The sequence below is a fragment of the Marmota marmota genome, unplaced genomic scaffold (genome assembly GCF_001458135.2).
Source record: "Marmota marmota marmota unplaced genomic scaffold, marMar, whole genome shotgun sequence".
NCBI classification, from domain to species: Eukaryota; Metazoa; Chordata; class Mammalia; order Rodentia; family Sciuridae; genus Marmota; species Marmota marmota.
Genome location: NW_026000093.1, coordinates 38,430,842 through 38,454,431, shown reverse-complemented (window position 1 = coordinate 38,454,431; position 23,590 = coordinate 38,430,842). Strand labels below are relative to the sequence as shown.

Sequence of the window (23,590 nt, the reverse complement as noted above, 5' to 3'; positions counted from 1 at the left end):
ACATTAAGTGTCATGTGTCATTATCTTGTGTAACAAGAGTTTGAAGAGTGAGTCCAGGAGTATTTGATAAGGCCCTATGGTGGCCAGAGACCCAACCTTCCATCCATCATGCTTATGCTTGACAGGCAGGCCATTGTCTTCATACTTGTCACTTATGGACCTAGAATGGCTGCTAATCTCAATCAAGTCCAGGTAAAGAAAGGATGATCACATGTCAACCCCTCAGAGAGACTTCTGACATTCATTCCTTCTTGCAATGTCTAAGGCACTGAGAATACAATAGTGCCCAAAAGACATAATCTCCTCTCCAGGTTTGCGGTACCTCACACATTTCTTCATAATATGGCTTAAATTTTTTGTTTATCAAACAGTTCATTATCACTCTTTCTTCCCAGAATATAAGCTCCAAGAAGATAGGGAGTTTGTTTTATTCTCCTCTCTATCCAGAATGCCTAAAACAGTTCTTGGCATTCAAAAGACAAAAAAAAAAAAAAAAAAAATGGCAGGCAACAGTGAGCATGGTGAGAATATTTACACCATGGAAATTGGCACATGCTAATGAGGGCCCCCAGCACCACCACCACCAGCTGAAAGCTAGATGTGAAACATGGACCAGCAAACTTCTGGATATGTCCCAGTCCTCTCCCTTGTCTGTGTTAATGCTGGAAGCACTCATATGTGTTTCTCATCTTTCAGGGAGTGGTCCTTGGTTTGCTGCTTCTGTGGTATTTACCAAGTCGCCAGCTTGGTGCCCTCTTACTTCCTCCACTGTCCAACTCTCCATTGAACAAGTACCACAGCCCAGCAGGGGCAGGGCAAAACACTAACTAAAACTGGTGACTATTCTGCAGATAAATCAGGCAACATCAAGAGGGTGTAGGTGGGGAAAGAGGACAGAATTTATTACCAGCTCTGTGTCTATTAAAATGAGCAAGGACAGAACCTTTGTTGTAAACAGCACTTGGGTGGCAGTTCTGAGTTTGTCCCTTGGAGGCATAAAACCCCGTGTTCTTTTTATATGAGGACAGGTAGTCCTGGGTTGACTGCTTATTGTTCCTCAGGGGTCAATCAATTGAACTTGTATCTAAAATACTGAGTACATAAACAAAAAATTGTGTGTACTGTAAAATATTCTTATAAAGTGGCTTCTCCCACTCTTGTATTTAAAGCAAGTTATATGTTTACCTTTTGACTTTTCGTTGTTTTTATTCTTAGTTTATGGAGTACATATTCTATCCAGGAATATAAATCATAATTCCTCGTCTTCTTATAAAGTTTTAAAAGGTCATTGCTAATATTAAAATTAGATTTCCAAGAGTACTCTTCAGGTAGTCATAGATTATGCTTTTTTGGTTTAATTTTGTCAAATCTCCTTCACCCATTCATTCTCTCATAGGCTGGGACATATTACTACAAGACTCCCAAATATTTAAAAGGCCATTTAAGGGGGGAAACTGGAAGAGGAAGCAATAAAGTACCTTTTAGGAGAGCCTACTGAAGGCCCTGACATCATGGTAGCTGTCCCTGGGAGGGCTGATTTATAAATCCACCAAAACAAAAAACAAAATCCTGTTTTCTGTGACCAACTAAGAGATTTCTTGCAATGGGCGGTTATCTGCAGGAATCATAAGGAGTCAGATTCAGGATTCAAACTAGGTTTGTATGGTCCAGAGTATGTCTGACTTTCTGCTGTTAGCACCAACATAGATTCTTCCAATGATGTAAAAAATAAATAAATAAATAAACACACACACACATATATATATATCCAATAATACATAAAAAATGAAAAGCTCATTAACTACATGCATTGATTAAAGATGAATGGGAAGGACTGTGGTTTGATGCAGCTGTAATTCTTATGACAGAAATGCTTAGAGGAAAAAGTCTCAGACTCAAAAATGTACCCAAATACCTGAAGAAATCTCACCACCAAGGGATTCCAATTGATAAGCACCACTTCCCTACTCACAAGCATAAGAAAGGTAAAGTGACCAAAATTGCAATACTCTAAAGTAAATAAAACAACTACATGATTTAAAGCCTCACAGTCTCCCCATAACTCCACAAACAGGTTTCCTCCTTGTCACTTACTGTCACCCTTTCGTGAGCTGGTTCCAGGACATCCACTGCCCAGCTTAGTCACCTGTGCCTTCTACTAGCCCCATGGTCTTCTGTTCTGTTTGGAATTATTTTCTTGACTTGTCACTCTTCTCTCTGTAGTGTATCCTCCTAGAAAGCCACGCCTGTAATTTTGATATCTACTTTCTGTCCTGGACCACAGGAACACCAGCAACCGACTCTAAGATGTGGAGTCTGAAACACTCCCAACCCCTGTATGCTTCCTTCTCTCAACATTAGGTTAAACGTTCCTTTTGTAGGGGGACCTACAGAGGCTGCCAATATTTTCTCCTAATTACCAGGCACAAAATGTCCATCCAACAAGGGCTTTCCAAGTCAGGCGCTAATCTCAGCTCCTCATCTCAAGTGGACTTGTGCTTTTAATAGTCCTAAAGAACATATTTCTTTTGGGCTTGACTTCTATTTTCTGAAGTGAGCTAGGACCTACAGGAGTTAGGAGGTATGCCAAGGTGGGCAGAAGCCTCACACATCCATCCTTTCTCTGGCTCCTTCATCTCAGCCACCCCTTCCTCAACAATTAAAAGAACATGCAGTCTTGTGGAGCAGTGAGGAACTATATATGACAATCAGGAATTTATACAAATTCGTGTGTTTATTTATACATGTGACAAGCATGTATTAGTATAAATCACTCTAATAATTAAGAGTATTTTGGCATGCAAGCAACCTAGGTTTGAATTTCATCTGTGTTCTATAATTTTGGTGAAGTACTTTAAATCTCTTCTCAAAGCTTCACAGTATTTTAATCTCTTCTCATATCCTTCACATCTATAAAATGGGAATAGTAATAGTACCTAGCTCAGGGAGTAATAGTGCATTTTAAATAATATGATATATTAAAGGGCTTAAAACAAAACCAACCACATAAAGATCAAAAAATATTGGTCACCATTGTCTTTATATATAAGTTTTACATATCCCCTCTTGGCATATTCCTGTGTACAGTAAGTGGCTGTGAACTAGAAAGAGGAAACCTTCACAAACCATCCTGAACATAACACTGACTAAAAATTTGGCCTTCAGTGGCCTTTGTCCAACTCTGATGACTGCCTTGAATCATCAGACCTCTGGTCAATGAAAATTCCTTGCCAGAATTTCCTTGAAAAAAGCTACTGTGGCTCTGATAAAAGTAAGTACTATTTCCCTGGGCCTAATTCCCTAACAGAAATTTCTGAGTGGTTGTCTTCCTGACACAGAAGTGAGTCCCCCTCCCCATTATGTTGTAGAATTTTAGTATCAATAATCACTGTGCCTATCTTACCACTCTCTGTATTTCCTCCTCAATCTACAACAGTGTGATTTTCTGTAGATGAGCACTTAGAGTAAAAAGCCAGAGAAATTTGACATTTATAAAAGAGCAAGCAGTTTTCTCTAAATTTATTTGGTCTGTACTCATAAAAACCCTAGGAATAATGAGACAATGGAGCCCTCTGTCTCCTACCTTTACTGCTGACAACAAATTAAATATAGTGAAATATAATGCAATTTAAAAAATAGAGAGCTTTAGATGTGTCTTGAAATATCCTCTCTATCAGGAGCTGTGTTTCATTTTTTGTTTGACTTATATTTTAATATATATTTTATGATCAAAGAAATCTAGGTGGTTTATAATGGAAGATACATAAATTGTTGCCAATTAAATAAGAGATCAAAATTTAGAAAAGGGTCATGATTCCACAATTGCAAACTCTTATTTTTTTTTTAATTTATTGACAGTCAAGGCAAACAAAATTATAAATGGTTTATATAATTTTAATTATAGGATAGAAATTAAAAGGAATATAACTATATTATTAAAGCAGCATATCTATTATCAGAGATTTACCTTTATATCATCTTGAAAAACGGAAGAACAGAGTCCCCTGAAGGACAAATGGAGCAAGAAAACAATGTACAACCAAGCAAATAAAGTGGAAATTGTCGAAGATTGGGCCAAAATGGAGATGCATTCTCACACAAGATCAATGAAAATTCCTGAGACCCTCCCACTGCTTGTGACTTATAGGCATGAGATAAAAAAAAAAAAAATAGGGAAATCAGGCAATAGATTTGATCAACCATTCATTTATTCTTTCATTCAACAAATTTTGCAAGCTTTGTCATTTACCAATTTGTACTCTAAGCAATAAAATTATAGTAATGAATAAACAGGCAAATATATTGTTCGCATAAGCCAAACTCAGAAGCTCAGAGGTCAAAAGTCTTCTATCATATGCAGAAGCTAGAGTAAAATAAAATAAAGAGAAAGGATAACATAAAGATAAAGGGAAAATTAGTAATGTAGAAGGAAATCAAGAGGCAGAGTGAAGAGATGGATAAAGGGAGGCAATGAGAATGAATTCTTAAAACATCATGTCGTGTGCATATATAAATATACCACAGGGAACTTCACCTTTATATGTATGTAGAAAGAACCAATCAAATACAAATAAATAGACCAGAAAAAGGAAGTCTAGTGGAGTAAAGCAAGAAAAATGGTGGAAGAGAGGGAGGATGGGAAGGAAAAAGAAGGGATCATAAACTAAAATCAAATCCATGCATGTATGAGTTTATCAGGATGAACTCAACTACTATGAATAACTATAAATTTCTAATAAAAAATAAAAACATATATATTGTTCTCATGATAACTTGTATTCTATTGGTGATAAAAAATGAAGGATGGATACATATAAATAATAAGCAAATAAACAAAGAAAGTTAAATTGTAATAACTTCTAGGGAAAAAAAGTTTAATGTAATATAATAGAGTGATGGTTATTTGATTGGTTGATCAGGAAAGACCATTCTGAGTAGTTGATATCTGAGTTGAGACCTTATCATACAAAAGAACCAGCATTGCGAAGATCAAAGGGGAGACTATTCTTCCTGAAAGGCAGGAAATAAGGAGACCACCACACTGCTTGGCCAGAAAGTCAGATCTGGGACCTATACATCAATAAGAGAACAGTTTGAGCTAGAGTCAGAATGTTTTGATACTTGTAGAAGAGTACTAGAAATGATTAGAGGTGAATTTTCATTAAGGAAAAGAAGAAGAAATGCATTGATTCTTGAAGAAGGAGTATGGGTTTTTCAGAATAAAGTCACTCCAATTTTCTTAGAGTCTTAATTAATCAAGTACTTTCAATTCTAATAAATGAAAAATCAAGTTAATTCAGACATACCTCCGAGTAAACTTTAGTAAAACATACATTAAAATCTTCATAAGATCAACAAGGTTTTAAAAGATCATCAGGAACAGGCTAGATAAAATTTAGGAGCAAACAGATACATAAAGAATATGTCTCACCTTTGGAGTCAATTTGGTTCTGTGGGACTAAAAGGTGTTTTCAACTTAGAATTAAGGGTACATCAGAAATCATCCAGGCCCCCATAGATAGCAGCCCAGTGTCAAATCTTCTAGGTTTTCCTTGAACGTTGAAATTGGATTAAATTGATACCATGTAAGTAATGTCTCCATTGAATTAAAGTGATGCTATATTACTTTTTCATGCAAAAAATCAAATGAAAACATCTCTAGTTATTCACTTCATCTGAGACTGAAAATTTTTTTTCAAAAATATTTTTAATTACAATGTCCAAGGTAAATTCAAAGATAATCAACTATATAAGAAAAAAAGATGGTGCTTTGGCTTGAATAGGGTTCCTCTGGATAACTCTGACTGATATGGATGAATGAAACTGCACTAATAAGCAGACAACAGAAATGGCCTAAAATGTACTCAGAAATACTGGATTGATAGACTCAAACATTAAAATCAGTACATTTAGCATGATCATCAATTAAAAGCCAAGTTTAAATTTTTCAAGAAACAATTGAAAAAATATTAAAAATAGTATATTTGAAAAAGAACCAACCAGAAATTGTACACTGAATAAAACTGAAATAAGTAACCTAATGAATGGATTTAACAAATGCATTCACACAGCTAAGAAGTAAACTATCCAATTGTAAAATGTATCAGGAGAACATCTCTAGAATGAAGCAAAGAAACACAAAAGGATGGAAAATAGAGCAGAGAAAAGATAAGGGGCATGGTGGCGCACATCTGTAATCCCAGCAGCTCAGAAGACTGAGGCAGAAGGATCTTGAGTTCAAAGCCAGCCTCAACAACGGGGAGGCACCAAGCAATTCAGTGAGACCCTGTCTCTAAATAAAATACAAAATAGGGTAGGGGGATGTGGCTCTGTGGTTGAGTGCCCCAAGTTCATTTCTCAGTACCCTCACCCTCCCACACACAAAAAGGGTAAGGTGCAAAAAATATATAGTGAGAAGGTATAAAGTTAGTTACAAAAGGAGAATGGGGGAAGCAGAAGCAATATAGGAAAAGACAATGACTAAGAACTTTTCAAAAATAATGGAAAGCATTGATTCCACATATTTAAGCAGCCAATAAACTACAGGCAAAAAAAGGTAAAATGAAATTTATAACTATAGTTATCATAAATGAAATATATAATATAGAGGACCATGAGAAAATCTTAAACGCTTCCAGGAAAAGAAAAACAGATTACCTACAGGGGAAAAACATGCTAATGTTTTGAGCATGTGACCAAGATGGACAGCAGACCTCTCAGCAGCAACAATGTAGGCTATAAGCTGGAAGCTAGAAGTTAGCACAATGAAATTTTGAATGTGGTAACATATGATATTGTCAATTTATAATTTTTCTTAGAGAATAAAGCTAGGGTTTAAATCGAATAAAAACTAGGATAATGAACTACAAGTTGACTCATTGCAAAAAAATAATAATGAAAAGACTAAAGAATGTAGTTTGAGCTAGAGGCAAATGTAGAATTCCAAAAGAAAGATCATAGACACAGGAAGAAATAAATAGCAATGAAAATAGTAAAACTGATGATAAATCTAAATGAATGCCATCTTGCAAAAGAATAATTTTTTAAATTACAAAAAATTATAATATACAACAGAAAACATTGTAGAATGGGAGCAGGTAAATAGATTTATAGTTCTTTCATTTTCTAGGATGAGGGCATAAGTATAAATTAATTATCCTCATAAAGCAAGGAAGAACTTTTTAAATTTTTAAGATAGTTAAAAACAGTAAATTGTATAAAATTTTTACTAAGATTTTTAAAATGAAATCATAAAAATATCCAATCACTACAAAAGAAGAGAAAAGTGAACTCAGAACAAATAGATCAAACTTAAAATACATAGTTAGATATTGGGTTAGCTCCAAATAAATCTAAAATTACGTTAAATTATGATGAACTGAATGCTTCAACTTAAAGACAAAAATTATCATATTGTATTTTTTAAAATGAAGAGTCATGTGCTATTTTTAAGAGATACATCTAATGCCAGGATATAGAAAGGTTGAAAGTAAAGGAGAGATAACAGCTATATCATACAAACATTAGCCAAAATACAGCTAATATAGCTGCATTGATATCAGAAAAAAAATAACTTCAAACCCAAAACATTATTAGCAATAATTCTGAATATATTAGTACATAGCAAGGTATCAAAATTTTAATGATCACCTTTTCTGATGCTTATGCATCTGAAAATCTATTTCATAAGCTCTGGGAAACAAAGCTTAAACTAGGGTTTCTCAAACTCAAAATTGACATTTGCTGGGGGCAGGGGTACCAGGGATTGAACTCAAGGACACTCGACTGAGCCACATCCCCAGCCCCATTCTGTATTTTATTTAGAGACAGGGTCCACTAAATTGCTTAGTGCCTCACTTTTGCTGAAGCTGGCCTTGAACTCACAATCTTCCTGCGTCAGCCTTCAGAGCCACTGGGATTACAGGTAAGTGCCACCACACCTGACTCAAAACTGACATTTTAGGCTAGATAATACTTTTTTTAGGGTAGACTATCCTATGTATTACAAAATGTTTAGCAGGATTTCTAGCCTCTTCCCCTGGACACCAGTAGTACCACTCCTTAATTTAGATAACCAAAAATGTCTCCAGATACTGCCAAATACCCTAGGGTACAAAAATCTTTCCCAGTTGAAAACCATTTCCTTGAACCAATCTTTTTTTTTTTTATTACTGACAGCCACAAATCAGTTTTGATTTTTCAGACATAGAAAAGCAGTCATGTTTGTTATATAAAATTCATACTCACCCATCCATTTACCCATCCTCCCATCTGTCTATCCATTCATTCATCAAGTATTTACTGGGTGCCTATTCTGTGTCAGGCATGGAGCTCTGTGTTTAGAATTCGTCAATAAAATGAAACAAAATCCTTATCTTCATGCGGCTGACTTAGGGAGGGGTGGTGAGAGAGAGGGAACTCAGTATCTAAATGAAGATCAATAAACAGACAGCAGGAGAGCCACATTACTGAATATCAATCAGATCCACTCTTGATTGGCTGGTTGATTGATTGATTTTTAATTATTGTTTGTGGTGCTAGGGATCAAATCCAAGGACACTTCCTATGCAAATGCTATACCACTGAGCTACATCCTCAAGCCCCCAAGCCACTCTTTATTATATTTTTCGTTTGTTTCTATGCTTGTTCTCCGAAAACTACTGACTCTGGTTTTGTAATTGTTTGAACTCTTCTTGTATGACAAGGCAAAAGGACAGACGTTCTGACTCTGAACAAATAACCATGTCCTTCTATTCTCTCAAGAAACAAAATGGGTATTATTTAAATCTTGGAATCTCCTTTCATCTCCTGAATCATCAGGTCCCTCTTATCTCCAGAATCATCAGACCATTAACTACTTGGCTGGAAGAGTGAAATTTCCAAGTGTTTAATTGGTAATAGCTAAACACTCTTCACCAACCACCATACCATGTGGCATGGGGTCCTTTTGCAGCACATAAGTTTTATAGGCACCCAACTCTAGACTGTCTTCAATTTCAATAAGATCACATATACAAATGGAAAGTCAGAATGTAGATTATTTAATTTAGCTAAGCAGAGAAAAAATAGTCATACCCCCTAACTTAATTGGGCACTCAATTTTTAAACCAGAGTTTTACAAAAAAAAAAAAATCAGCACTGCATCAGAATAATATTTTATAAATTTTCTCTTTGCTTTTCATTTCAAAAAATCTATCTTGTGAAATTTTAGAATTAGTATAGTAAAAGAAGCAATAATATATCATTCAACACTGTCCTCTTTACCCACCCCCAAATAAGAAACAGCAGAAAACATGATCTCATTCTCATAAAAGTAGTGACAGGGAAAGGATTTAGTCAAGTTTTGGAACTCACTAATTCTATATTAGCTAAGCTTACATCACTTTACATAAAACCACAGAGCCCACAAGGGGTTTCCATTAGGAAAGCATTGGCTTGTGTCCCATTTTCTTAAAGGTCACTTAATGTTGTTCTAAATGTATGTCTCCTAATAAACTCAGCCACCTAAGGCAGCATTGACAACCAAAGAAAAATAACCATTTTCAAATCAAGGTCAAATTTTAGAGAGGCATTTAATGAGTTTCAAGGCTAGGGTAAGAGTTTTCCTTAATATTCAACAGAGACAGAAAATAAACTATCAATATGGGAACAAGAACAAAGTGGATCTTTAATATTGTTACTCAAGAGAAGCAGAATAGCAAATGGGATGAAGTAGACAACTAGAATTTCTCGGGACTCTCTGAGCGAAATGTATACCTCAGTCAAAATCACTAGACTGTGGAGATGTTTGGGGGTGTTCTTGGCTGCAGCTTTGTGGACATTTTGCTGTGTTGCACTTTTAATTTTTGAGGCTCTTCTTAACTGTCTTGCAAATGAGTTTTTAAAGTTTTCATAGAAGTTTTTGCAAAATGATACTGTTTCATTTTCCCAAAGGGCTTTTACCCCACAATGTGCTTTCTGGACCACTTAAAGATATATTTGATCATGGACAAGATGAAATTTGTCATTGTCACTCTCCATGTGTTCAATTTTACAGGAGTGCTTCTCTTAATCCAAAACTAAATGGTCTCCCTAGGAATGCCTTGTGAACATGCACGTTTGTGTATAACTGCTCAGACATGGAAACTACTCTGTCGAAGGCAGGTGAGGCCATTTGGAAATGGAAGAGTCATTCAAATATAAAATGGCTTTCTTCACTTGGCTTTGTATTAAAGACAAAAAGATAAAATAACAAGACCCTGGAAGCATTTGTAAAATACTTAAGCATTCTGAATTAGACAAGGATCAAGCAGAGATGACAGCAAACTAGAGTCTATACCATAATACATGTCAGCCCAGAATCTGCAGTCAAGAACACTATAACAAGGTGTGCTTAGACTTCAGTGAGTCAAAATCAGTCAGCATTGCTATGAATAGAGAAGTCACTTCAAACTAAATGTATCAAAGAAAAGAAGGGACCTCAGGATAATTAGTAGGAAACAAGTCAAATAAAGTGACAAAGACAAATGGAAATCAGTGATGAAGGGCCTGTTTTTAAAGAAATATGATCTAGAAATCAGAAATTGAGAAGGGCGGGATAAGACAGAAATAAACAGAGAATCAAACGTGAAGATCTTGGGGAAAGGGTGATAGTTTGTAGGTTCTCTATTGTTACATAATCAAGGTAAATCAAATGAATGTAAATGGGTTTGCAGAGAAAAATAACATGGAACAACTACTCAGGGAAGAGATCATGGAGGATAGGAAGCATAGCATGCTAGCAAGGCTGTGCTCCCCTTATGCGCTCGTCACAGATCAATGGTTACTCGATAGAATCATGCAGGTGATCATATGGTTTTGAAATCCTACAAATACAACTGTGAATTGGAGGGCTGAGTGACAGGTAGCTCAGATCAATCCTTAAAATGAGACTAACATTTAATAAACATCATGTGCCAAGACACTGGTAAAGGATCTATATAACTTATCTCATTTCATTATCTATTCATTCTATTTTTGCTAACCACCAACTGCTGTGTCAGACACTTTCCCAACAATGTTATGATACAAGTGTTATTAATATCTCCAACATACAGAGAAAAAAAAGATGAGACATAGAGGAATTGGTTTATATGTCGAAGGTCACAAAACTGGGAAATTGTTAAGTGAGGCAAAATTGATTTTTGTTTGGGAACAGTGAATTCAAATCTTCACTCTTCAAATGATTTGTGTTTCTGGGAAAGTCATTGCATTTTTTTCCCTCCTGTATTTCTCATACTGTAAAAGAGAAAAATGTTTTCACTATTCTCAAATTTGATTTATAGTAACATTAAAGAATTCTTGAAGGAAAAAGGGAGGGCATTGATGAAACAGAATAGGTGCTATAACTAATATTTCCCATAAATAGTCCAAGCATAATTTTTCTCATGACAACACCATTGCATGAGACTTTTTTCCTGTTTTTTTTTTTTTTTTTTTTTACAAAAATACTATGTGCCTGCAAACATTAGGGATATACAAATACCTAAGATTCTTGACTTTGACACAGGATCTGTTTATGGAAGCCAGAAATTCAAATGAACATTAATATAATGAATCTGAAAATGAAAGAAAGCAGCAACTGTGTAAAAGTAGTACTGGCTATGATTTATATCTCTTTAAAGCACATTTTTCAAGTCCATTCTCAGCAAAGCACTTCTTGTAAGATGTCACATTGATCTGTATCCATGTAAATGTTTCAGCTAAACCTCAGTTTCATTTCCAAACTACAACCAGCCAATGTAAATGGGGCACTTTATCAAGACAAAAATTCATAACAGAGCCAGACATGGGGGCACATACCTATAATCCCAGCTACTCAGAAAGCAAAGACAGGAGGATTGCAAGTTTGAGGTCAGCCTGGGCAATTTAGTGAGACTCTAGCTCCAAATGAAAACTTTAAAAAGGACTGGAGATGTAGCTCAGTGATAGAGCACTTGCCTGGCATGCATGAGGCCTTCCCAACACCACAAAATAAATAAAAAACATGGTGAAGATTGGCTTGCCCAAAATTTCTTCAAAATGAAATTTAGCATTAAAATTACATGCAAAGAAAAAAAACTTCTATTTTTAGATTGACTGATAAGTAAACTTTTTAATTTTTTTTATTTGTTTTAATTAGTTACACATGACAGTACAATGATCTTGACATATCATACATTTGAATCAAATGGGGTATAATTTCTCATTATTCTGAGTGTACAGTTGCAGAATCACATTGGCCATACAGTCACGTATATACATACAGCATTACTAGTGTCTGTTTTATTCTGCTGTCCTTTCTATCCCCCCTTCGCTTCCCCTCCCCTCCCATCACTTCTCTCTACCCAATCTAATGTGACACACTTCTTTTTTTATTTCCCCTCACATCATCATACATGTAATCTGTATAATGATGAGGGTCTCCTTTCTTCTTCCATGCAATTCCCCTTCTCCCTCCCTTTCCCTCCCACCTCTCTTCCCTATTTAGTGGTAATCTTCTTCTCATGCTCGTCCTCCCTATCCCATTTTGAGTCACCCCTCTTATATCAGAGAAGACATTTGGGCTCTGTTTTTTAGGGATTGGCTAACTTCACTTAGCATAATCTGCTCTAATGCCATCCATTTCCCTGCAAATGCCATGATCTTGTTATTTTTTAGTGCTGAGTAATACTCCATTGTGTATAAATGCCACATTTTTTTTTATCCATTCATCCATTGAAGGGCATCTAGGTTGGTTCCACAGTCTAGCTACTGTGAATTGTGCTGCTACAAACATTGATGTGGCTGTGTCCCTGTAGTATGCTCCTTTTAGGTCTTTTGGGTATAGTCCAAGAAGGGGAATAGCTGGGTCAAATGATGGTTCCATTCCCAGATTTCCAAGGAATCTCCATACTGCTTTCCAAATTGGCTGCACCAATTTGCAGTCCCACCAGCAGTATATGAGTGTACCTTCTCCCCACATCCTAGCCAGCACTTGTTGTTTGACTTCATAATGGCTGCCATTCTTACTGGAGTGAGATGGTATCTTAGAGTAGTTTTAATTTGCATTTCTCTGATTGCTAGAGATGGTGAGCATTTTTTCGTGTATTTGTTGATTGATTGTATATCCTCTTCTGAGAAGTGTCTGTTCAGGTCCTTGGCCCATTTGTTAATTGGGTTATTTATTTTTTTGTTGTTGTTTAACTTTTTGAGTTCTTTGTATACTCTAGAGATTAGAGCTCTATCTGATGTGTGAGGGGTAAAAATTTGTTCCCAGTATGTAGGCTCCCTATTCACCTTACACATTATTTCTCTTGCTGAGAAAAAACTTTTTAGTTTGAATTCATCCCATTTGTTGATTCTTGATTTTAACTCTTGTGCTATAGGTGTCTTATTAAGGAATTTGGGGCCTGACCCCACTTGGTGGAGATTAGGGACAACTTTTTCTTCTATTAGATCCAGAGTCTCTGGTTTGATTCCTAGATCCTTGATCCATTTTGGGTTAACCTTTGTGCATGGTGAGAGAAAGGGATTCAAAACAACAATGAAAACCAGCAGAGGGAGGTAGTACAGTAAAGGAAAAACTAATCAAAAAGGAAAACCAAGTCAAGTTAAATAACAAAAATAAACAAACATGGCTGAAAGTACAAACCATATCTCAATAGTAACCCTAAATGTTAATGGCTTAAACTCACCAATCAAGAGACATAGGCTAGTAGACTGGATTAAAAAACAGATCCAACAATATGCTGCCTACAGGAGACTCATCTGATAGGAAAAGACACACACACAGCCTGAAGGTGAAAGGTTGGGAAAAATCATACCACTCACATGGACCTCGGAAGCAAGCAAGGATGTCCATATTCATATAAAATAAAGTTGACTTCAAGCCAAAGTTAATCAAAAGGGATAAAGAAGGACACTATGGGAACCATTCACCAACAAGACATAACAATCATTAATATATATGCCCCAAATAATGGTGCAGCTATGTTCATCAAACAAACTCTTCTCAAGTTCAAAAGACAAATAGACCACAACACAATAATTATGGGTGACTTTAACACACCTCTCTCACCACTGGACAGATCTTCCAAACAAAAGTTGAATAAAGAAGTTATGGAACTCAATAACACAATTAATAACCTAGACTTAATTGACATATATAGAATATATCAACCATCATCAAACGGATACACTTTTTTTTCTCAGCAGCACATGGATCCTTCTCAAAAATAGACCACATATTATGCCATAGGGCAACTCTTAACAAATATAAAGGAGTAGAGATATTACCATGCATTTTATCCGATCATAATGGAATGAAATTGGAAATCAATGATAAAATAAGGAAGAAAAATTCCTACATCACTTGGAGAATGAACAATATGCTACTGAATGAACAATGGGTTACAGAAGACATCAAGGAGGAAATTTAAAAATTCTTAGAGATAAATGAAAACACAAAAATAAACAAACATATAAACAACATATCGAAATCTATGGGACACAATGAAAGCAGTTCTAAGAGGGAAATTCATTGCATGGAGTTCATTCCTCAAAAAAAAGAAAAAGCCAACAAATAGATGATCTCACACTACATCACAAAGCCCTAGGAAAAGAAGAGCAAATCAACAGCAAATGCAGCAGAAGGCAAGAAATAATTAAAATCAGATCTGAAATCAATGAAATTGAAATAAAAGAAACAATTGAAAAAGATTGACAAAACCAAAAGTTGGTTCTTTGAAAAAATAAATAAGATCGACAGACTCTTAGCCATGCTAAGGAAGAGAAGAAGAGAGAGAACCCAAATTACTAGCATACGGGATGAAAAAGGCAATATCACAACAGACACTACAGAAATACAGAAGATAATTAGAAATTATTTTGAAACCTTATACTCCAATAAAATAGAAGATAGTGAAGACATCAATAAATTTCTTAAGTCATATGATCTGCCCAGAATGAGTCAGGAGTATACACAACTTAAACAAATAAGTAAACTTTTAACAAATTTTTTTCAATGGCATATAGGCAATAAATACATCCATAATGTGGCTAAAAGGAGTAAGCTAACTCCATTAAGCAACATAAAAATCTCAGCTTCCAACTGTGTAGACATCCCTTGTTTTCACATACCAAAATTTCAGTTTCTAGGTAAAGCATTTTTCACAGTGTAAAAGAATTCCATTGTTCAAGAAATGTTCTTTGCGTATCATTTTAGTCAAGGACACAGTGAATTTCTCTGAATGCAAACTCCCACTGAGATAGAAAGAAATGTCTTATTTGTTTGTGCAGAAAAACAGAAACTGCCCTTCTTATTACTTCTGAGACAAAGAATAGATTCCTCCAAAGCTGTGTGCTAAGACAGGAGGAGGTCTGAGCTTGCAATGAAGTCTTCATTGCTTTGTTATTCAGCCTAGTGGTTCTCCACATGTGGTCCCCAGACTTGCAGCCTCAGTATCACCTAAGAACTTAATAGAAATCTAAGTGCTTGGGCTTCCCAGCCTACTGACTCAGAAACTCTGGGAGTGGGGCCCAGCCTTCTGGATTTTAATTAGCCATCCAAGGGATTCTAATGTGCACTCAAGTTTGACGACAACTGCTTGAGGCAACCTACTTCTCTGGAGCTTCAAACAGTAATAATAGGACCTGTCTCTTCAAAGGATTATCCAATATCAATAGATTTTATAACATGCAAAATTGTTTTGCAAAATTGCAAATAACTAGATAATTGCAGAGTTATCCAGAATGATAACTTTCAATGCCATTTCTCTATCTATCTGAAAAGTGGTCAGAATAGTTCAGGTGGCTAGATAGATTGCTAATGGAGGATTCTGAGACCGTTATTGAAATGTGAAGTTTTATATATGATATTTTGTAATGAACTTTGCATCAAAGACAAACCTCACAATGCCCCCTGGTGATGATCATTAAACCTTTTCTCACTTTTGTCAGCTCAACTTCTTCAAATGATTGCAGTTTGGAAAATAACTGGGCTCCTGGGGGAAAGAGGAGCCAGAGAAAGAAAATATGTATTTAAAAATTGTTTCAAAAGAACTAAAAAAACTCAGTACTTCGTTTTTATCCCTGTTGAAATGACTGACTCATAACTTCTTCAAAGACTGAATGTCCTAGCCCTTACTTTAGAATCCAAAGAGAGAGACTGATAACCCTTTCCTCCCAGAAGTCTCAGTAATACCCTATCCAAAGCTCTTCAGCAGTAAATAACCATATGTTTTTATTTCCCCATTGTTAAAAGTTATGAGGGCAACTAGACAATTTCTCCCTTTGAACTCTGCAATGACATTATTACCTACTTACTCCCCTTCTTTCTCCAAGCTAATTAATGTCACTTTGTCTAATTTTTCTAATTTTAAATTTCTGTATTTATCTCTATTTTGTGATCTCTCCTGGGCCCACTTCAATTTCCAGAGACTTCCTCAACATGAATCCCAAAGTTCCTCCAGAGCAACATTCATAATTCTTGCCTCCCCAGAGTCCCACAGGGGTGGGAGTTCTTCAAATCTTCAAGCTCAGCACTTTAGAGAGAGATAATCACAGAGGAGATACTCAATATTTGTTGAATTTATTTTTTATATAAGCCTCACATAGAAAATTTGTATATATTACATAGACTGATACTAAATAGAATATAAAAAATTCAATATTCTACCAAAGTAAAGGATTAAATAGTGTCCTCCTACAAATTTATGTCTACCCAGAACCTCAGAATGTGACCTTATTTAGAAACAATCTTTGCAGATATAATAAGCTAAGATGATCATCTAAAAAAAAAAAAGTAAAGCAAAATCTAAGATCTTACATCCTTTCAAGACAGTAGAGGCATATTACTTTAAGTCCCAATTAATGTACTATGTTATAGTATTTGTGAAACACTAATATACCAAGGATCCATGTTTCCTGTACTAACTAAACAACTAAGAGTATTTCCATAGACTATCCACTGTCCACCACAGGCCACATTTTGCTACTGTTACTCTCCCAAAGAAAAATGCAAATAAAAGACACTGTATTTCAGACCACTCTTTTTTCAAAGTTTGTTCATTCAAAATATAATTTAACTCCAGTGATAAGTTAAAATGTAAGGAAAAGTAAACATATGATAAATCTAGTGATTAAAAATCAATTATTTGAAAAATATTTGATTAAAGAAAATGTTCCATATATAATGTTAAAACAATAAGATAAACAAAAACATTCTTTTATAAAGTGTACTCTCCATTTTATTTTTAAAGTGAACTTATGAAAATAAGATGCTTGAAGAAAATATCAGTGTTACCACTGAGAAGTAAATTTAAAAGCACTTAGCATTTGTTATGGTTTGGATATGAGTTGTCCCCCAAAAGCTCACGTGTGAGACAATGCAAGAAGGTTCAGAGGAAAAATGATCAGATTTTAAGAGTCTTAGCCCAATCAGTGATTTAATCCCCTGATAGGGATTAACTGAGTGGTAAATGAAGGTAAATTAACTGAGTGGTAAATGAAGTAGTAGTGTATGGCTGGAGAAGGTGGAAATTAGGGTATGGCTTTGGTGTACATAATTGTAACTGGCAAGTGGAGTTTCTCTCTCTCTGCTTCATGATCACCATGATGTCAGTTGCTTCCCTCTGTCACACTCTCCCTCCATGATGTCCAGCCTCACCTTGAACCCTGAGGAATGGAGCTGGCCTTCTGTGGATAAGACCTCTGAAACTGTGAGCCCTGGAATAAACTATTCCTCCTCTGTAATTGTGCTGCTTGGGTCTTTAAGCCATAACAGCAAAAAAAGCTGAGTAAAACAGCATTTTACTCTTCCTATTTTTATTTATTTTCTACATTTTGTACAATGAATGAATTATTTCTATAAAAGCTTCCAGTAAGCTTTCTACTTACTAGAGACATGGAAAGACAAGCAAGCTAAATGAGTAGAAAGACAATAATTATCTTAAAATAAATCTTAACAATACCTATTCATCCAAGAACCAGAGGACACTTTGCAAACTATTAAGGTGAACAATTTTTTGTGTCTTAGAAAGGAATTAGATAACAAATAACTTTATGTGAAGAATTGAGAATGTACTAAAATTGTGTGCTGATAAATCAGATCAAATCAACCTGAGTTTTGGCTTCTCTCAATAGTAGATGGCATCTTTTGAATATTTGGATAGTACTTTTTCAGAAAGAAAAAAATATACTTGAAAATTGAATATAATGAAACTGTTATGGTTTAGTTATGTGGTATCCCCCAAAATCTCATGTGTGAAAAAATGCAAGAAGTTTTAAAGGTGAAATGATTGGGTTATGAATGCTTTAAGCCAATCAGTGAATTAATCCCTGGATAGGGATTAACCAGGTGTTAACTCTAGGCAACATATGGCTGAAAAAGTTGGGTCATTGAGGGTGCTTTTGGGGTACATAGTCTGTCCTTGTTGGGCAGAGCTCTCTCTGCTTCTTGAATATGCCTTGAGAATATGCCCTGAGCCATATTCTTCCACCACATGATCCCACCACGATGTTCTGACTCATCTCAGACCCTATAGAATAAAGTTGGCCATCTATGGACTGAAACCTTTGAAACCATGAGCCTCAGAGTAAACTTCTCCTCCTTAAAATTACTCTTTTCAGGTCTTTTGATTGCAGCAATGAAAAAATTAAAACAGAATACATATTATAATATTTTAAAAACTGTTTTAGCAGACATTTCTAAAATCATACACATGGAGAAGTCCTAGAATGAAAACTTTCATTTTTATTCCATATTTTTTGTATTGCTTGAAATGTTAAGGAGGATACATTATTTATATAATATTTCAAACTTTAAAAAAAAATAAAGGAAAAAAGGAGAAGTCTTGACACACTACATCTGATTAAGTGGTAAAAAGGAACCAATTTAATTCCAAAACAATAACTTTACTATGTGATGCATGGCAGAATTTTCTTCATAATTAAATAATCCAAAAAGATTTTAGAGTCATTGCATATAAACAAGTATTTATAATGTCCCATTTCTTGTTAGAGATTTCCGCTTAATGTACACTTTTATACAAAAGTCCTGATTCAGTCTCGGTTATATAAAAGCTGTTGTGAATAAAAAAATATACTTCTGTAAAATAATTGCATTTTCCAAGTGGCACAACAAATTTTAGGTCATAAAATTGTTAAATAATCCTCTATAAAGATCTATCTTTTTAAGAGGGAGCAATTGTAAGGCAATAAAATAAACCATGTAAAGATAATTCTGCACAAAACAGTTTCAAGTCTTGGAATTAAAGTATGCTTCAAAGTAAAGGGTACATAGATTTTCACTTCAATCCTGCTTTATGTATGTTTGAATATTTTTATAGTAAAAAAAAATCTAAAATGTACTATACAAGGTTAATGCCTCCTATTATCACCAGTAGACAGTGAAAGATAGCTTTAATTACATATTACTGATTAACATTTGAGTATTGGTATATTTTTATATGCAACTTATAATAATAACAGTTTCCATTCTGTGGATAATGATGTACAAAATGATTTATAAGCATTATCTGACTTAATAACCTTACGAAGTTAGTTGTTTAATATACCCATTTAATAGATGAGAAAACAGCATCTCAGAAGTTAAGCAACTTGTTTGGGATTATAAATTTAGCTAATGAGAAATTAAGCCTTTAAACCTATGTATGTATGATGCCAGAGTCCAAGTTCTTCATTTCTCTACTATTCTACCTAAAAAACATGTCAATGTTTTTTAAGTTCATTGCCATCACTTTGAAACTTACTTTCACTGATGCTCATGGCCTACATTCATTCATTCCTCTGTGTTTGTCATTTGTTCCATTATTAACTCCCATCTATCAAATGTGGGAAAACAATTTTGCACCAATTTCTTCAAAATAATTTGAAGCAAATTATTACTTTTTTAAAAAAGAAAAATCATTTAGAAAATTTTGAAGTGAATTATTTTTGCACCAAACTCAGATAAGTTTATAGACTATCTTATTTTAGAGTGCTTATTAAAATTTCTGAAATAGGTGCTATACAGGCAAAACTGACCCAATTATTTTAAATTTTTGGAACCCAACTCATGGTGTTTCATCAAAATTGTGAGTACAGAATCACTTTGTAGAAGAAACAGTTAATTAACAGCACCACTAAGGTGAATACTGAGTATAGTTAAAGAAAATTATTTAAATGTATTCATTTAAGAAATATATATGGTGTTGATATTCAAGATTCTTTTGGATAAAAGTTTTTTAAAAATGCATTCCTTCTTGGTGGAGTGTACCGTCTAATAAAAGACAGCCTTTTAAAGACTCACTCCATTGTGAGATCCAAACTGCAGTGGCCCCATGGAAGAATTGGCACCAGAAGGCTCCACTGGAAGTCAGGGAGGCATCCCAGGTACAGAGAGTTAAATTAAGACCACAGGATGAATACAAACGTGGGATTAACCAGGTCCACATTAACAACATCCAACTGTTCCTACGTATTCAAAACTGTAAGTTTTGGAAGCAATGTAATAAACCCTTAAAAAATTAAACATGGAATTAGTAATTCAGTAATACTACATCTGAGAATGTACACAGAGGAATTGAAAGTACAAACTACAACCAATATTTGTATGCCTCTGTTCATACATGCATTAGTCACAATGACCAAAAGGTAGAAACAACCCAGTTGTCCATGCACAGATAAATGAAGACAAAACAGGGTATCTACATACAACTACATGTTATTCGGCCTCAAAAAAGAAGGAAATTCTGTCATGTTATAGCATGGATAAATTTTAGAGACATTTTGAAATAATAAAAAATGAAATAAGTCATAAAAGGACAAGTGTCATATGACTACACTTACATGTGATGCTTAGTATAGTCAAGTTAATAGAGACAGAAAGTAGAATGGTGGTTTCCAGAGGAGGGGGAAACGTCTTATTTTTAAAAGGTAATTATTTTAAACCGTGTATAGAGAACTCTATCACGGGTGCTACAAAGGGAATGGGGAATGTCTAATGGACAAAGAATTTTAGTTGGGGAGAGTACTTAGTGTCACAGATTATACACTGAAGGTGGTTTATATGGTAAATATTAGATTTTCTTAAGTATATGTGCTTATATGTACATACATACACACCACATACACACATTTTTTTCATATTTGAATCATTCACTTTTCTCATGTGTGATAAAGAAAACCTCAATTTGTATTCAATCAATCAGAAAAAAAAAGTGGATCAACAGCTATTTATAGAGCATCCCCTGGATTAATGGACTTCTGATTATCACCTTGAATGTTCAAGTAAGTTCACTCAAACACACACACACACACACAAAAGGAAAAACTAGCATTTCTACCCCAAAAGTTAAAAGTTATCAAACAAAGTATTTCTCAGTTATCGAAATAAAACAAGTTCAAACTTCACTTTCAAATGGAAAAAAAAAAGTGCATTTTCATGGTTTAGCTTAAAAACAACTAACAAGAGTGTCATCTTTGGACTAACTACAAAGGATAAAAATTTATGCCCTGTAAAGTAGTAGTTTTCAAAAAAAAATGAGGTGATCAAAAGCAATGAGTAACCACCAAAAAATGTAATCATAACTGATATATTAAAATATTTATGATAGCAATCAGAATTCATTTTGTTCAAATAAATTCAGCAGGCACAGAATACAAAGAATCATAAGAACAGGTTTTGAAATTCAAGAACAAAGCAAATCTTTGAGTCATTTGTATACTTCAAGGTTCCAGTTACTGCAGTTTTTACTGGCTGCCCATATTTTTCTATTCCCAATAGCATCAACAAAATTATTTTCAATTATAATAGAAGTTGATTTTACTTACTCCTGGTGGAAATATCTGAATAGTATTTCCAGCTATGTCTAGAATCCTTAGATTTTTAAGATGACAAATCCCCTATGTCAGAAAACAAGAAAAAGAAATGTTATAAAATCTAATATCTAAAATCACAAGTATTTAAGTTCAAACTTGATGAAAGTGAGTTCTTTTCCAATTTCTTGATCAATTCCTCTGTACACCTTTCCTAAGAAGATCCCTATGGGTTGCCACAGAATTTTGAATTCTCCAGTTTTTCTGACCACCCCAGGGCAATATAACATGCTATGAGTTAGACTACTTCTAGGTTCAGATATCAATTCTGACAGTAAATACGTGTAACTTTGGGAAATTTTATAAGTATGACTTCTCCATCTGTAAAATGAAAATGCTAATAAAAATCCTTACTTCAAGTAGCTGTTCATAGATTAAGTAAGTTGCTAACTTGAGTGCTTATGAAAGGGCCTAATATGTTATGAGCACTCAATAGTCTGTACTTATTATTAAAACAGAAAGAATCTGAGAAACAAAACAATTCTGGAATGTTGTTTCTGTTGATAATGCCACCAAAATGTATTATGCATATTCCTTTTGGTTAGCACTGTGCATACAAAAACTTTCCTTACAAAGGAAATAAAATCTGTTGCTGTATCTCTACACCCAGTGTGACTGCGTTGCCATAGTAACCACCTGGTTGTTATGGTACATCTTAGTTTTAGCATTTCTAGTAATAAGCAAAGGATAAGTAGGATTATTTTTAACTAGAAACATCAAAAGATTTTTTATTAATTGAAAAATATGGGCTGGGAATGTGGCTCAAGTGGTAGCGTGCTCACCTGGCATGAGTGGGGCGCTGGGTTCGATCCTCAGCACCACATAAAAATAAAATAAAGATGTTGTGTCCACTGAAAACTAAAAAATAAATATTAAAAAAATTCTCTCTCTCTCTTTAAAAAAAAAAAAGAAAAATATGGGCATAATACACTAAATGATTTCAACCACTTGTCGAGAGAGTTCTGAACAGTCACTCTTATTTTAATGACCAACCTCTCCCTGGAGAATGGTATATGTCTCTTTAGTTGTGACAACTGTCTATCTCTTTGATCTTATCACAGGTTTCATTCCCTGAAAGCAGATGTTGAGATGGAATTTGGGGTACAAGATGGTTTTTAAGGACCCAATCCTATAAAAAGCAGGGTCAATAAGTAGAATTGGCAAATGGAAAAGTCAAGATGGGCTACAGACCCAATAGACTTCACTCAACTGGGTAGGGAGCTCTAGTGGGTGTTGCCATCCAAACTGTTCTCCATCAGTCAGAAAAAGCCATCTATTTATAACACTGCCTTGCTGTCAATCACAGAATTTGGGAGGTTCCAGGAAGAGAATGAGCTTGGAGAAGAAAGGAGGCTCCCTGCAACTGAATAGCCAACTAAGCCTGTCTGCTGTCCCCACTCCTACAGCTGAGTAGCAGGTCCTTGAAGGGAAATATACCATCTATTACACACAAAGTCCTCTTCTTAAGTCCCACAAAACGTTCCATTGCCATGATACTCTCATTATTGTGTTAGCTAAAAAGACTTTCCAACTCTTAATATGTCCTCAGTATCTACAAGTTAAAATATAAAGGCTTGGGCTGGGGATGTGGCTTAAGCGGTAGCGTGCTCGCCTGGCATGTGTGCGGCCCGGGTTCAATCCTCAGCACCTCATACAAACAAAGATGTTGTGTCCGCCGAAAACTAAAAAATAAATATTAAAAAAATTCTCTCTCTCTCTTTAAAATATATATATA

General features: G+C 34.8%; 1 protein-coding gene across 2 annotated transcripts in view; it reads right to left on the bottom strand.

The window, feature by feature from the left end:
- Positions 1–23,590, bottom strand: part of Lrrc69 (leucine rich repeat containing 69) — a 102,152-nt gene that overhangs the window by 45,790 nt on the left and 32,772 nt on the right. The window contains exon 5 of one of the 2 annotated variants that reach the window (XM_015485732.2): positions 21,811–21,882. The exons of the other annotated variant lie outside the window; for it this stretch is intronic. Coding sequence (XP_015341218.1) covers positions 21,811–21,882 — 72 coding nt within the window. The remainder of the gene's footprint in view (positions 1–21,810; positions 21,883–23,590) is intronic. 2 annotated transcript variants of the gene reach the window in all.